Source organism: Lycium barbarum, chromosome 10 (genome assembly GCF_019175385.1).
Source record: "Lycium barbarum isolate Lr01 chromosome 10, ASM1917538v2, whole genome shotgun sequence".
Taxonomy (NCBI): Eukaryota; Viridiplantae; Streptophyta; class Magnoliopsida; order Solanales; family Solanaceae; genus Lycium; species Lycium barbarum.
Genome location: NC_083346.1, coordinates 5,366,050 through 5,379,630, shown reverse-complemented (window position 1 = coordinate 5,379,630; position 13,581 = coordinate 5,366,050). Strand labels below are relative to the sequence as shown.

The 13,581-nt window shown below is 32.8% G+C and overlaps 1 protein-coding gene across 1 annotated transcript; it reads right to left on the bottom strand.

Moving 5' to 3' along the window:
* Window positions 1–6,997: 6,997 nt before the first annotated feature.
* On the bottom strand, window positions 6,998–10,107 carry LOC132615928 (cyclin-D4-1-like). The gene is made up of 6 exons (XM_060330524.1): window positions 9,461–10,107; window positions 8,854–8,940; window positions 8,641–8,739; window positions 8,183–8,384; window positions 7,851–7,978; window positions 6,998–7,401 (listed from the first exon to the last, which is right to left on the bottom strand). Exons 1-6 carry the CDS (start codon window positions 9,764–9,766, stop codon window positions 7,177–7,179), a joined length of 1,047 nt encoding a protein of 348 aa, XP_060186507.1. The 5' UTR covers window positions 9,767–10,107; the 3' UTR covers window positions 6,998–7,176.
* Window positions 10,108–13,581: the final 3,474 nt, after the last annotated feature.

Genomic DNA, 13,581 nt, shown 5'->3' with positions numbered 1-13,581 from the left:
CTTAATATAAATGTAGAATTTATGAAAAAACTATTGGATTCATTCACCCCGTACCTCTAAATATAAATGTTGAATTTATAAAAAAACTACTAGATTCATTCACCCGGTACATCATATAATAGCTCCGCCGGCCACGAAGGCCCAAAAGTTTATTTTAAAAAAAAAATCATCTGGAGGCTCTTGTGTCTTGACTGTGCTTAGCTGTTTTTGGTCAGTCAAAACTCTATTAAGGGCATCAATTTACCATTAAATTTTACTATCCTTTGTCTTTATCTATGCAAAGGCATTCCTATGTTTTGTTTATATACTGTAATAGTAATATAGAAAACATTATCACCTGTGGTCTTTGTGATCAATCTGACAATAGGATGCTTTCGGTAGTACATTAGGAATTCTAATGATTTATTTTTACCCAAAATTTGTTAGAGTAATGGTAACACTTCATTTTGACGGTGGTAGAAATAGTGGACAACATGTTATCACGTGATAACTATAAGTATTAATTTAATTTCAAATTAAAATAGATAACATGTCACTACATATTAAATAAGACTAATATTACAACAAAATCCATTTTCTTATAGTAAAAACAGTGGGAGTTGGATGGTTAACTGAACAACTGTGACGAAGAAATATTAGGTGACAAATTGAATTTATTTCTAAGTTCGATCATTTAAAGAGAAGAAGTCGTTTATTGCCTTATATGATAAAAATCATTAAATTTCTTTTTAAGAGACATCATAAAAAGTACTACTTTGTTAAATCATTTCAGATAGACACATCGTCAATCTTTCACGTTTACGAGAACTTCATTATAATCTGATCTTGCCCCACTTTCATAAACAACTAGAAATTTTTACTTTCTTATTTTAGAATTTAAAGTCCGTGAGTTCAGGAATGAGTATAATCTTATTTATTATAAGTTTTTATTTATTATAAGTATATATGTATATATATATATATATATATATAATATGTGTAATTTGAATATAAAATAATCGATCTAATCGAATCCACAGTACTCTTTCTAAATTTATCTCTTTATGGCTAACGGATGCTATACACCAAGGGATAATATGGTGGCATATCGATGAAATCTGTCACCCTTAATCAAATGTCTCAAGTTCGAGCTTTATGAATGGATCAATTCTTGATAGGGAGCATTTTCCCGTTTAGTGATGCATAGGCAGCACGAATTCGAATTAATCCAGTCAATGAATATATAACACGTATATATAGATTAACTCGTACATATAACTCCCGTAATTAAGTACCCATCGTTCAGACTCAGTTAACTAGGGAAACGACATAGCTAAGCTAACTGATAGTGTTTAAGGTAGCATTATTACGATTCAAAAGTTAGATTTGGATCGAATTATTAGTTTGTAGCTTGTATCATCATTCTCTTGAAAAAATTATAACGAGAGAACCAAGACTCAAGACTTGGTCAAAGAAATTAAACAAATTCTTGATCATTTTTCTTTTCCAAATTATTTATGTTTGTTTAGCCTAGGTAAAAGGCTGCAAAATCAAGTAAGGATTAGGTTTGAAACATAAATTTTTTAGCCAAATATCTAAGAAAAAATTCAATGTTTGTGTAAATACTTATAACACATGTAATGAGTACATTCATCTGAGATTATGAACAGAAAGAAAGGAACAATCCAAAAGCATTATAATGCCACTTGCCCATAGATAGACACCTAAAATAAAAATATTCAGATTTACACATTCCCAAGGTTTCTTATGCTTCAGATATCCCTTTCTTTATTTTATAAAAACTCAGTGAGTCAGTGTTGTAAATGAGCAAACCAAGATGTTGACCAGTCTTACTCACCATCTTCCATTTATTTTTCAAAAAAAAAAAAAAAAAAAATCTACTATAAAAAAAAAAAAAAAAAAAAAAAACCTTATCTTAAGCCTTTGAATAGTGTATAAATAAGAAATAAATTTATATTATATACAATAAGCAGCGCAATTTAACTCATGACATGTTATTTCTCAAATCATTATATCAAGCTCGCAAATTTTTTTATATTATCGGTGCATAGAACACATAACGTGAGCAATTATGAAATTCTTTAAAGGATTTTTTAAATATTCAATCCCTTATTAGTTTATGACACAATCAACAATCTAAACCTTAAACCAAAAATACAATACATTGATATCAGTTGTAATGTCAAGGGATATAGGGGCCAGATGAAACAATACTGTTCAAGTGGTGACCATTATTTAGAAAAAACAAAATTTTGAAGAATCAATAGCACAATATTTGATGTTAGCTATAAAATTTTTGGAATAGTTAAAAACTTTGTCGATAATCTGTTACTAAATTGATCGTAACCAATAAAAAAAATTTGTGACAATTCATCGCTAATCCGTTGTTAAATATCTTTAGTGATGAATTTTACTATTTAACTCGCTAATCAGTGACTAAATAGCATTAGGGATGAACTTTGCTCTTTGGTTACAAATCAATAGCTAATTCCTGTTTTTTAGTAATGTTAATTCTTAACCAATAGCAAAATAAATTATTATGCATAATTTTTTTCAAGATTATCATGCTTTCACAAAGGGAAAAATTAACAATGTCCTGATAAAATGTGAATTAGGACCATATCCTCAATTTGGAGACAAGTAAATGTAGTACACTGCATTTACACATATTTGTTATCACTAAATCATAATTAATTATTATATATTATTATATTAGATATTATTATCTTAATTTATCGTATAATCGCGACAACTTAATATAATTTGATGCAAAAATTGAATGTGAGCATGTTTTCAACTAATTTAAGTGTCAAATAAAAGTTGCACTCATAAATTTTGTTCATCACGTGAGACACAACGTAAAATCTTTGGTGAATTTTTTTGCTGTTATTTAAACTCAAGGGATATAAGAAATGTTTTTGAAAAATGCCTCGTCTTTATAGCAACTGAGAAGTGGAAAGAAAATTATATACTGAAGAGTAATTGGCGAAAAAAAAAGAAGAGAAAATATATATTATTCGTATAAGTTAAAATTGAGACACGTAGCTATATGGTCAAACTGAAACTGACACGAGCCTTAGCTCATAGGCCAATATTGCCAATTCAGATCCCCAAAAAAGTACAAGAAAGGCAATCATTACCAGAAAACAGCCAAACGACGTCGCATTTCTCTTTTTTCGAATAGATCATTTTTGTAGGAGGGTTATATAGGATGAATTTGTTTTATATTTGGTTGAAATTGTTAATTATGATATGCTTAATTTTAAAATCCTTATATCACAATTATTGTATTATTTTTATATCACACTTCATGCGATAACAGTCTTATTAGCTACTCCCTCCGTCTCAATTTAAGTGTTTTATATCACACAACGACAAAAACATTTTAGTGTAATTTTACGAGTGAGATCTAAGAACGGTAGGATGTAGACAGACTTATCCCTACCTTTATGGGATAGAAAAATTATTTTCGATAGATCCTCAACTCAAAGAAGTGTAATCAAAACAACAATCGAAGATAAAAAGGAAAAATAACGATAGTAAAATAGCATGATAAATTATTACCAACCAAAGAGTAGACAGAAATAGCATCAAGAAGCCATTTAAACTACAGTACAGTATAATGTTTTAATAATATATTTAGAATTTACCCGGATTGGCCAAACTTCAGACATTTGAGTTTGAATTATTTGAACTAGCAAATTAAACTTCCGTCTTGAGATCTGAAGCTTGAACGCTCTACTTCTTCTGTTTCAGGCCTTCGGGTATGGAGTTTTGAACTGTCAGATCCTAATTTCCACCTTCAAGTATGAATTAAACTACTTTCAAATTTAAGACTTGAGATCTAGAGTAGGCTCTGATAGTTTAAAGTTCAGACCTAAAGATATGAAGTTTGAAACTTCACATTCCCAAGGCGATCAAACTTTAAGTAATTCGTAAATTTCAAATATCTATTAAATCATGGTACTAAGCAGCTAATTATGCGCTTTGCCCCAAGTGGGTGGTACCGCTCTGCGGCCAATCTTCCTAACTGCGCGCGGGCCGCGCTTAGAGCGCGTGAAACTCATCACTACCTCGTACTGCCTTCAATTTCCCGGTGGTAGAAAGAAATGAAATAGGTTTCCTGCAGAAAAGAAGGGGCGGATGAGAGCACCGGACCCCCTCACGAGGTACTCATAGAAGAGGCTCCACCCCCGTGATACTTGGGGAGACTATGAAAGACCTTTGGTTGGTTTTTCCTTCGGCACATCATCGGTAGGGGAAAGCGGAACTGCTTGACGCTGTATACTAAATACAATAAGCCCGATTCGCATCATTATGCTCAATAAAAGGAATAAGGGAAGCTAAAATCCAAAATATTGGAAGGAAGGGAAAATAGGAAGATGAATCTTTTCAATAGGATAGTTGAGATCCTTTAATCTTAATTTCGAGCTCTAGAAATGACGAATTTCTTGGTAAATTGTGCTTTACCTCTTTATTGAACCTACCAGACGTGAAATTGGCCTAATCAGGCTAGTAAGTAGAGCTGTCAATATGGGCTTGGCCCGCGAGGCCAGCCCAACCCAACCCTTTATTTAAGTAGGGTTGGGCTAAGATTTCTTTGGCCCATATAGAAGTGAGGCTCAAAAGCCCAGCCTCTCTTGGCCCGCCGGCCTCAAGGGTTGGGCTGAGGCCAGCCCTTGGGGCCAGAAAAGAATAATAAATTAATTAATTTTTAAAAAAATATAAGGAAATTAAACAAAAATATAAAAAGTAATGAGAAAAAAGAATGTACTTATTACTAAGTAGTAATTAGAAACTGGAGTAATACTTTTTAGTCTCAGAATTTATATCATGTTTAATTTCTTTTGAATGTGATCTGAACTAGTGATAAAAAATAATAATTTATATTTTTTCTCTTGAATTTTTTTCTTCTATGATATGGTTTTGTGCAAGAATGGTTGGTAGAAGATTCTATTTCATATTGCAAAAGTTTCATGCTCAACTTGTACCAAAAATCACTTAAAAAATGTTATTTCGGAAGACGAAAAAAATTTAAAGGTTGGCCCGTCCTAGCCCGCGGCCCGCTTAGGGCTGGTTTGGGCTACCTTTTTTTCGGCCCCTCGGTTAAAAGGGCTAGCCCGCCCTAGCCCATTTAATTTTTTGGCCCTTAAGGGTTGGGCTGGGCCATTTTGACACCTCTACTAGTAAGTATCTAATATCGAGTGAATTATTAAAAAAAAACCCCACTTCCCACCCAACCCCCCCCCCCCCCCCCAAAACAACCACCACCACAATAGGTTCATCTACACTAAATGGTCGTTTGGTTTACATGTTTTTTTTTTTAGTTTTGCGAAACTTGAAATGTGCGAATTGTTTATGTTGTGATTACAACAAAAGCTGTAATATGATGATGAAATTTGATTGACGAGACTCGTGGTGCAGTCAACGCTAAGCTGAAGGTTTGTAGACAGACCATAGAGTCTAAAGGGTTCAGGTTGAGGAGGATCAAGACAGAATACTTAAAAAGTAAGTTCAATGACACGGCACATGAGGCTGGAGTAGAAGTGCGGCTTAATGCTCCAGCCATTCCAAAGACAGGAAGCTTCAAGTATCTTGGGTCTAGTATTTAAAGAGATGGGAAGATTCATGATGTCACACATAGTGTTGGTGTTGGGTGAATAACATGGAGGCTTGCGTCCGGAGTCTTGTGTGATAAGAAGGTGCCACCAAAATTTAAAGGCAAGTTTTACAGAGTTGTGGTTAGACCTATTATGTTGTATGAAGCAGAGTGTTGGCTAGTCAAGAAGGCTCACGTTCAGAAGATGAGGATCTTGCATTGGATGTGTGGCCATAGTAGAAGAGATAAGATTAGAACTAAAGATATCCGCGACAAGGTAGGAGTTGCTTTGGTGGAGGACAAGATGCGGGAAGCGAGGATGAGATGGTTCGGACATGTGAAGAAGAGGTGCGTGGATGCCCCAATGTGGAGGTGTGAGAGATTGTCTATGGATGGATTTAGAAGAGGTAGAGGTAGGCCGAAGAAGTATTGGAAGAGGTGATTAGACAAGACATGGCATAGTTCCATCTTACCGAGGAAATGACCTTAGAGAGGAGGTTGTGGAGGACACGAATTAGGAAAGAAGGCTAGTAGGTAATAGAGTGTTGTCTCGCTTATCCTCTCATACTAGTAGTCATAGTATTAGTCATATAGTTTCTTGTCCGTCGATGTTTGTTATTATCTGTTGTTTCTTGTACTTCTTGTAGCTACTATTCGTTTTTTCAAATGCTTTGACATGACTTTTTCACTCTCGTTATTTCTTTTTCTGACCTGTTTTGAGTTGCTTTTCTTGAGCCGAGTGTCTATCGAAAAGAAACTCTCTACCTCTCAAGATAAGGAAAGGTCAACATACACTCTACCCCTCTCCATCCCTCACTTATGAGATTATACTGTATATGTTGTTGTTATAGAGCGATTGACAATAAAAATTTGTTATACAAGAACTACTCAGTCTAAAAGAGTATTTTTATCTTTAAATAATTAACCTCTGCATTAATAATACATGTATACTTTTTCCGCATCCCATATAATGAACAGAGGTCCATTTTTTCACAACACAATACACCTTTATTAACAAAAATGAAGAGCACAGGGCCTTTTTGGATGTTTTATTCCATAGTACCATGAAAATACATCTCAGTTTCACGACAAAATATAGAACTAGTAAAACAATACCACCATCTAATAGCCTCCACAAGCTATATTACTTTAATCCTCTATTCTTCTTTTTTTCTGTCCCACCCCCACTCCCACCCCCATCCCCAAACAGATCCCCTTTCACTCTATATATTTTTCATTTGAATAAAAAATAACCCAAAAATAAAATTAAAAAAACTCCATCCTTCACCTCAACCCTCCTATTACTATGGTTGTCGACAACTCAGGATTATTATTAACAGCTGGTGACAATTCTTTTCATGCTAAAAGTAAGGACCCCTCACCCCATCCCCCCACCCCCCCAAAACCTCCACCCCCCAACTCCCTCCTCTTTTTCTAAATGCTTTTGTGACTTTTAAAGCCACGATAAATCTTCCATTTAGCCAAAACTGATTGGACTTAGGGGTTGTGAAGCTCTAAAAACTAAAAAAAGATTAACATAATTAAGAGTTCATCACTTTTCTTTTCCTCAATTCCCCTCAAGAGATTGGTGTTGTATCAAGTTTCCTCCTTTTAGCATCTGGACTACTAATGTTTGATGAATTTGGACATGAGCCAATTGTTCCTTCACCACTTTTATAGCTCAAACAAGCAGCTTCCAACACCCCATTGGGACTATGAGGTTCTGATGCAGCAGTGGCAGCACTAGTCCCACTAACCAATGTCAAATCTTGAATCAGTTCAAGGCACTTCATCACTCTGTCCTGCATTATCACAAGAAGAAAAAAACACATAAATAAACTAATAAATATAATCAAGTTGGAATTTTTTAATGCATCAAGAATCAAGAGGGATAATCAAGAATCCTGATTAGTGGCGCACGGTTCAAAACTCGGTGGTAACAACATGCCTGTTTATTCTTCGCTACTTAAATATTACTGGCATTCGAACTCGTGATGTGAACCTTAATCCACACATCACGGTTTTGTGATAATCAAGAATCAAGAATATAGGCCAGTGGCGAACAGTTTGAAACTCAGTGGATAACGATCTGCCTTTTAATTCTCCTGTACTTCTATATATTAGTAGAGTTTGAACTCGTGATGTGCGCCTAATCCACATATTATAGTTGCACTCTTTCCACTAAAAGAAAGTTTAGTGGGGCAACTATCAAGAGTTTTATATGAGTGGGGCACCACTCAAAATCTTTCACCTTTTCTACTTGTATGGAGAAGCAAGGCATTGCCTTATCAATGTCAATTGCTTGTGACCTTTCCCCTGAAACAGAAATCGCCACTGCTGCTGCAATTTCAGAAGGCCTGAATTCCAAGAAGTCAATACCTGCATTCAATTTTTCCAACCAAAGCACTGGATCAAACACCTTATGATTTTTTAGTACCAAGTAATTGTACAACTTGAATTCAATTCCAACCTATGTAGCTCGGACTCTTCAAAAATACCACCAGGTGCGGCATCATTTTCAGAGAGTCCGAGCAACATAGATTTTTAATCCAAAAAGACTCAAAGTGTGGTGAGAGTATTAACCTTTTATGGTTCTTAATATTAGTTGAATTGGTCTAGGGACCAATTGCCTTGATGGGATTTCATCAAGATTCATCTTTTTCATAAAATAATCTATGAATGTGCAAGGTGTATAAGCTTGCATTCTCCACCTCAATGTGCTCAATACCAAAAGTTCCATTCTTTGTATTGTTTTACCTTCAAATAAAAACTTAGGTTCCCCTACCTGTTCCAAAAAAGCAATTTGACATAAATAGCTGCCCACCAAAAATATAAACATAAATTATACATTTTTGATACGAAGCAGTGTATATATTTTGTATCATTAGCTTGAGAATGTAATTATTTTTTGTCGACTGGCCAAATGTGTAACTTGCCCAGAAAAAAGAACTCAACATTTACTACAAATACTCTAATTCAAGAAAGTTTTTAATCAGATAACTGTTAACAAAACAAGTTCTTGAATGTATACTTTCATTTACCTGTAAATCAACAGTCAAGGGAACATCAATTTCTTCCATTTTGACTGCAAGGGATAAACAGGCTACAGCTAACAATTGAATTGTCCAAGTTTTACCTCTCTGTAAAAACAAGAAAACAGTAATTTAGCAGAATGCAGAATAATTCAACTAACAGTGAAAAGTTCAAACACAATGAAACAAAGTGTAAGATAAATTATTTAAAGTGTGACTTACTGGCAATTCATACAAAGACAGAAACCTATCAAGGTAATTTATTGACAAACAAAAACTCAGCTCTCCAAACCCATAGTGCACATGAGCCTGCAAGGCACAAAACACAAAAAACCAAATCAGAAAAAAAAAACAATGACTAAGCAGAATTTTCATTAGTGCATTTCCAACTTAACTAAAATTAAATAAACATCAAAAAGTTCTCATTTTACTATTTTGTGCTTTACAAAACAATCAATGGATGCCTATTTATGTCCCACTAATCAATGTGCATTTTTCAAGTAAAATCCTAGAAAAGGACATCAGAGATAAAAAAAAAAAAAAAAAAATCCGGAAAGAACTAGAAACCTAGGTTGTTCGGACTCCTCGAAAATATCGAAGGCGGACACTCCAAAATAATGCATTTTTGGAGAATCCGTCACGGGTGCGACAACGAAAATGAAGACTCCTAGAAACTCAATGAGAAAACCAACATTTCCCTAAAAGGGTATAAGATTAAGATTGAGATTAATGCAAACATAAGTTGATTAAAATGGAACAGAAAAAAGAAATGCCAACATTTTCAAGAAAAGGAAGATTTGCAACAACAAAAAAAGAACATATAATTAACCTTCCAAATCCAATTAAGAGCCTCTCTTCTAAGATTCAAATCCAAGTCTCCAGTTCTTAATCTCTTAAGATAATCATCTTTAGGTAAAAAATCTTTTTCCTTTTCAACCATAAAACAAAAGCTTTCTTCAATCAATGCCATTGATCTGCCACCATAGTCATTAAAGCTCAAAACTTTACTATTTTCTTGATTTTTTTGGTCATCATTATTGACCAAAGAATCATCAAGATCATCAAAGCAAAGATTCTTGGTTTCTCTACAAAGAAGTAAATTTGAAGCTACACATTCATTGCTTTTTTCAGCCATTGAAAAAAAAAACTCTTATATTAAAACCCTTTAATCAAAATCTCATTTTCAAGAAAATAGCAAAAAAAGACTCTGCTATTAAAACCCTTTAATAAAAATCCAATCTTTACAAGATTGTATCATATCCCATCAACCATTTTCAAGAAAAAAAAAAGATTTCTAGAGATTTTTGCATGTAACCATTAGCATTTTTGTTTCATTGGAAAAAACAGAGAAAAAAGGGGAAGGATAGATAGAGAAGGAGAGTATATAGAGAGAGTAATGTGAGGTTTGGAGACTGTTCAAAGAAGAGAAGAGAAAGCTTTATGTAGGAAATGGACATTTGTTTTTAGGGTAAAGGAGGGAATTGTGGATTCTACACCATTAATTAACATAAGCAACAACAAAAGAAAAAAGTTAAAAAAAATAAAAAATTATTCCGTCTCGGTATGTTTTTTTTTTTAGAGTCAATTTGACTATCAATGTCTTAAAATAAAATTTTAAATATAAAAAATTATACGAGTATAAGTTGCAACTTTTGGCATGTCGCTACAATGACCAAATACATTTAAAATGTTGGTCAAAGTTCACATAATCTGAATTTGATAAGCGAAAGTGTCACATGACTTGCACGGAATATATAAAATTAGGAAAAATCCACGAATAGTCATTTTCGGAGACTAATTGAAATATGGTAACTTTCTTACAATTTCAAAATTTATAAGTGGTGTTTCTATTATGGAATTTGATATTTCATAGTAATGGTTATTTTTCAAAGACATGACCAAAACGTGATCAACGACACTATTTTTCACCTAAAATCATACAAACAAATAACAAGTTAGTAGAATGATGATAAATACATTTAAAATGTTAGTCAAAGTTCATATATATTAAATCTTAATAAATGAAAAGTAGCATTACTTGCACGGACAAAGTATATAAAATGAGGAAAAATTCACAAATAGTCATTTTCAGTGACTAATTGAAATATAGTCACTTTCTTAGAATTTCAAATTTTACAAGAAAAACATTATATTCATGATGTTTCAATTATGAAATTTGATATTAGTAACGATTATTTTTCAAACACGTGATCAGCGAATGCTATTATTATTATTATTTAACATAAAATCACTTGTATAAACATATACAAGTTAGTAGAATAATGAACAAAGACATTTAAAATGTTGTCAAAGTTCACATAATTTGAATCTCAATAAGCGATAAGTGTCACATTATGCACGGAGAGAGTATATAAAATCAAGGAAAATTCACAAATACAGTCATTTTCAGTGACTGTAATTGAACTATAGTCACTTTCTTAGAATTTCAAAATTTACAAATAAAATGTTATATTCGTGGTGTTTCAACTATGGAATTTGATATTTCATAATAACGGATTTTCCAAAACATGATCGGCGAGCATTAATCACTTGTATATACAACCAAATAACAAGTTAGTAGAATTAAGGTTGTGTTTCCCAAATTTTATAGGAGTGACAAATTACTATTTTGCTTCTTTTTTTTTTTTTTTTTTTTGAAAAAGGAACTAATGAGAGAATTGATAAGGGCTCTCCTAAATCCTAAGTAATAATTTATTTTTGTTTGGACTCGTCTTTTTTGTGGGGCAGTCAAAATGGTGATTCACAGGGGATTGACTAGAGCTAACGAGCTAGTGATGATGTAATAAATGATTCTACATTTTGAGAGAACAAAATAAATGATTGTACATGGAATAGATCTATTTCCTTTTGGATTTGTTTTCTTGTTTCAGTTTAAGGTAAAGTAATATTTATATGCACCCAGCACTCCACTAGATGCCTTTTTTCTATTCCAAATGTTTGATTTAAAATATTTCACATTTAAAAAGAATAAGTCTTTCATCGTTGTTTTTTTTCTTTCTAATCTATTCTTCAATTTCAATTGGTGGAATGTTTGTTAATGAGATTTTAAGAAGAGATAAATGGTAGTTTATACAAATAATAATATGATTAGAGACTAAAACTATTACATATTTTTTAAATGATGTGCAAAAATCTCAAAATATTGATAACATTGAAGGAGTTTTTTTTTTTTTTTTCAATTTTTTATTTCATAGGGGTAGGGGGAAGGGAAATGGGAGAGGGGATTACAACATGGGGATTCGAACCCTCCAACAAGGTAAAAGTTCAGGTAGCCAACTAACTGAGTTATTAGATCCCTACTAACATTGAACAAGTTACTAATAGTTATAGTTAGGCCTGGGCATAAATATCGAAAACCGAAAAACCGAACCGAACCGAACTAGTTTGGTTCGGTGTTTGGTGTCCACCGTCAAAAAACCGAAACCGAAATAGCCGAACCGAAGTTTGATAAAACCGAACCGAAAAACCGAACGCGCACCAAAATTTAATACATTACCCAAAAAAAAATAGTCCAGACCCATTAAGTTTAAAGCATAAAAAAACTCAATTGTAATAAGTCCTCTTTTGCATTTGTATCCCTAATTTTCCACTTCAATTGATAAAATCAAATATCCTTAACAAAGAAAGGTAACTAGGATGTGTCTTTAGGATTAATGTATGTCATTTATGTGTTTTCTTAATTATTCTTACGGTATGTATATAACACTTTAATCCTATATCATGATTATAGTTTTCTGTTTTTTTTATCCTGTTTGTTTGATTTTGATTTCAATTTATCAGTTTTATGTTTTATTGCTTTTGAGATTATGAATTAGTGTCAATGGAATCGGTTCTAATATTATATAAAAAAACCGAATTGAAAAAACTGAAACCGAACCAAACTTTAAAAATCCGAACTGAAAGAACCGAACCGAACTAGTTTGGTTCGGTGTTCGGTGTCCACCTTCAAAAAACCGAACCCGAAATAGCCAAACCGAAGTTTGATAAAACCGAACCGAAAAACCGAACGCCCACCTCTAGTTATAGTGACTTATTTTCTAACTTTTTATATGTGGAAATTAAATGTTGCACCTTATATCCTTCTGTCCATAATTGCAAAGAAATTTTGCTGTTTGTACCAACATTAATTTTATTTTTTTTCCTTGTAATTACAGGTTAGAATGAAACAAAAGGAAAGAACAAAGATTGACTAGGAAAGATGAAAATTACTTGGGAATTTCTTCTTTTCTCTTCCTTAGTGAAGTTATTGAATTTTCATTCCAAGATTTAGAGAGTTATTTCAACAACAACAACGTTTTATTTACTGGAAATTCATATTAAAATCATTTTTGTTCAAGATGGACGATATTATAACTTAGAAAAAGAAAATAAGAAAATGTCAAATTATTAACTCCCTTTATATATTTGTGTGTAATCACTGTAATAATGACCTAGGTAAAGATATTATTCTAGATGCTAGAATTTAGAGGAAAAACTTAAAAGTGATATAATCGAATTTCTCTAGAGTAAATTCTCTTCCTCTAAACATGCACTTAACTTTAGTTGGTGATAAAGATCCATGTACAGAATATATTACTTGCATTTATAGTTCGGTGAAAAATTCTGTCTTACCCTTTCCCTTTTCACTTTTTTCTTTGAAAATGAAAATACAATAAAGAACATTGCAATTATGCCCCGTTAGTACTCAAGATTACTAGTCTACTCATAATTGTTCCTATTATTAATTAAATCGACACACATGAATGCAACTACAAAGATTTCAATTAAGTTACTAGGCATTAAACTTGGCCAAACCCATCGGTAGACATCTGTGGTCGTTCACTTCTTTCACTTGAGCACCTAAAGTGGACCTTGTTTCATTTAGACACCTCAGGTGGGCAATACCTGTTCCAGTTAGACAATTTTTGCACCAGATTTTTTAAATCCCAA

Bases quoted from the DNA above. Each gene is read 5' to 3' on its own strand.
- LOC132615928 (XM_060330524.1), bottom strand. From the start codon at position 9,766: ATGGCTGAAAAAAGCAATGAATGTGTAGCTTCAAATTTACTTCTTTGT. The intron at 8,740-8,853 runs GTAAGTCACACT...TTGTTTTTACAG, and splicing joins TGTCTTTGTATGAATTGCCA to AGAGGTAAAACTTGGACAAT. The intron at 7,979-8,182 runs GTTAATACTCTC...AATTGAATGCAG, and splicing joins AATATTAAGAACCATAAAAG to GTATTGACTTCTTGGAATTC.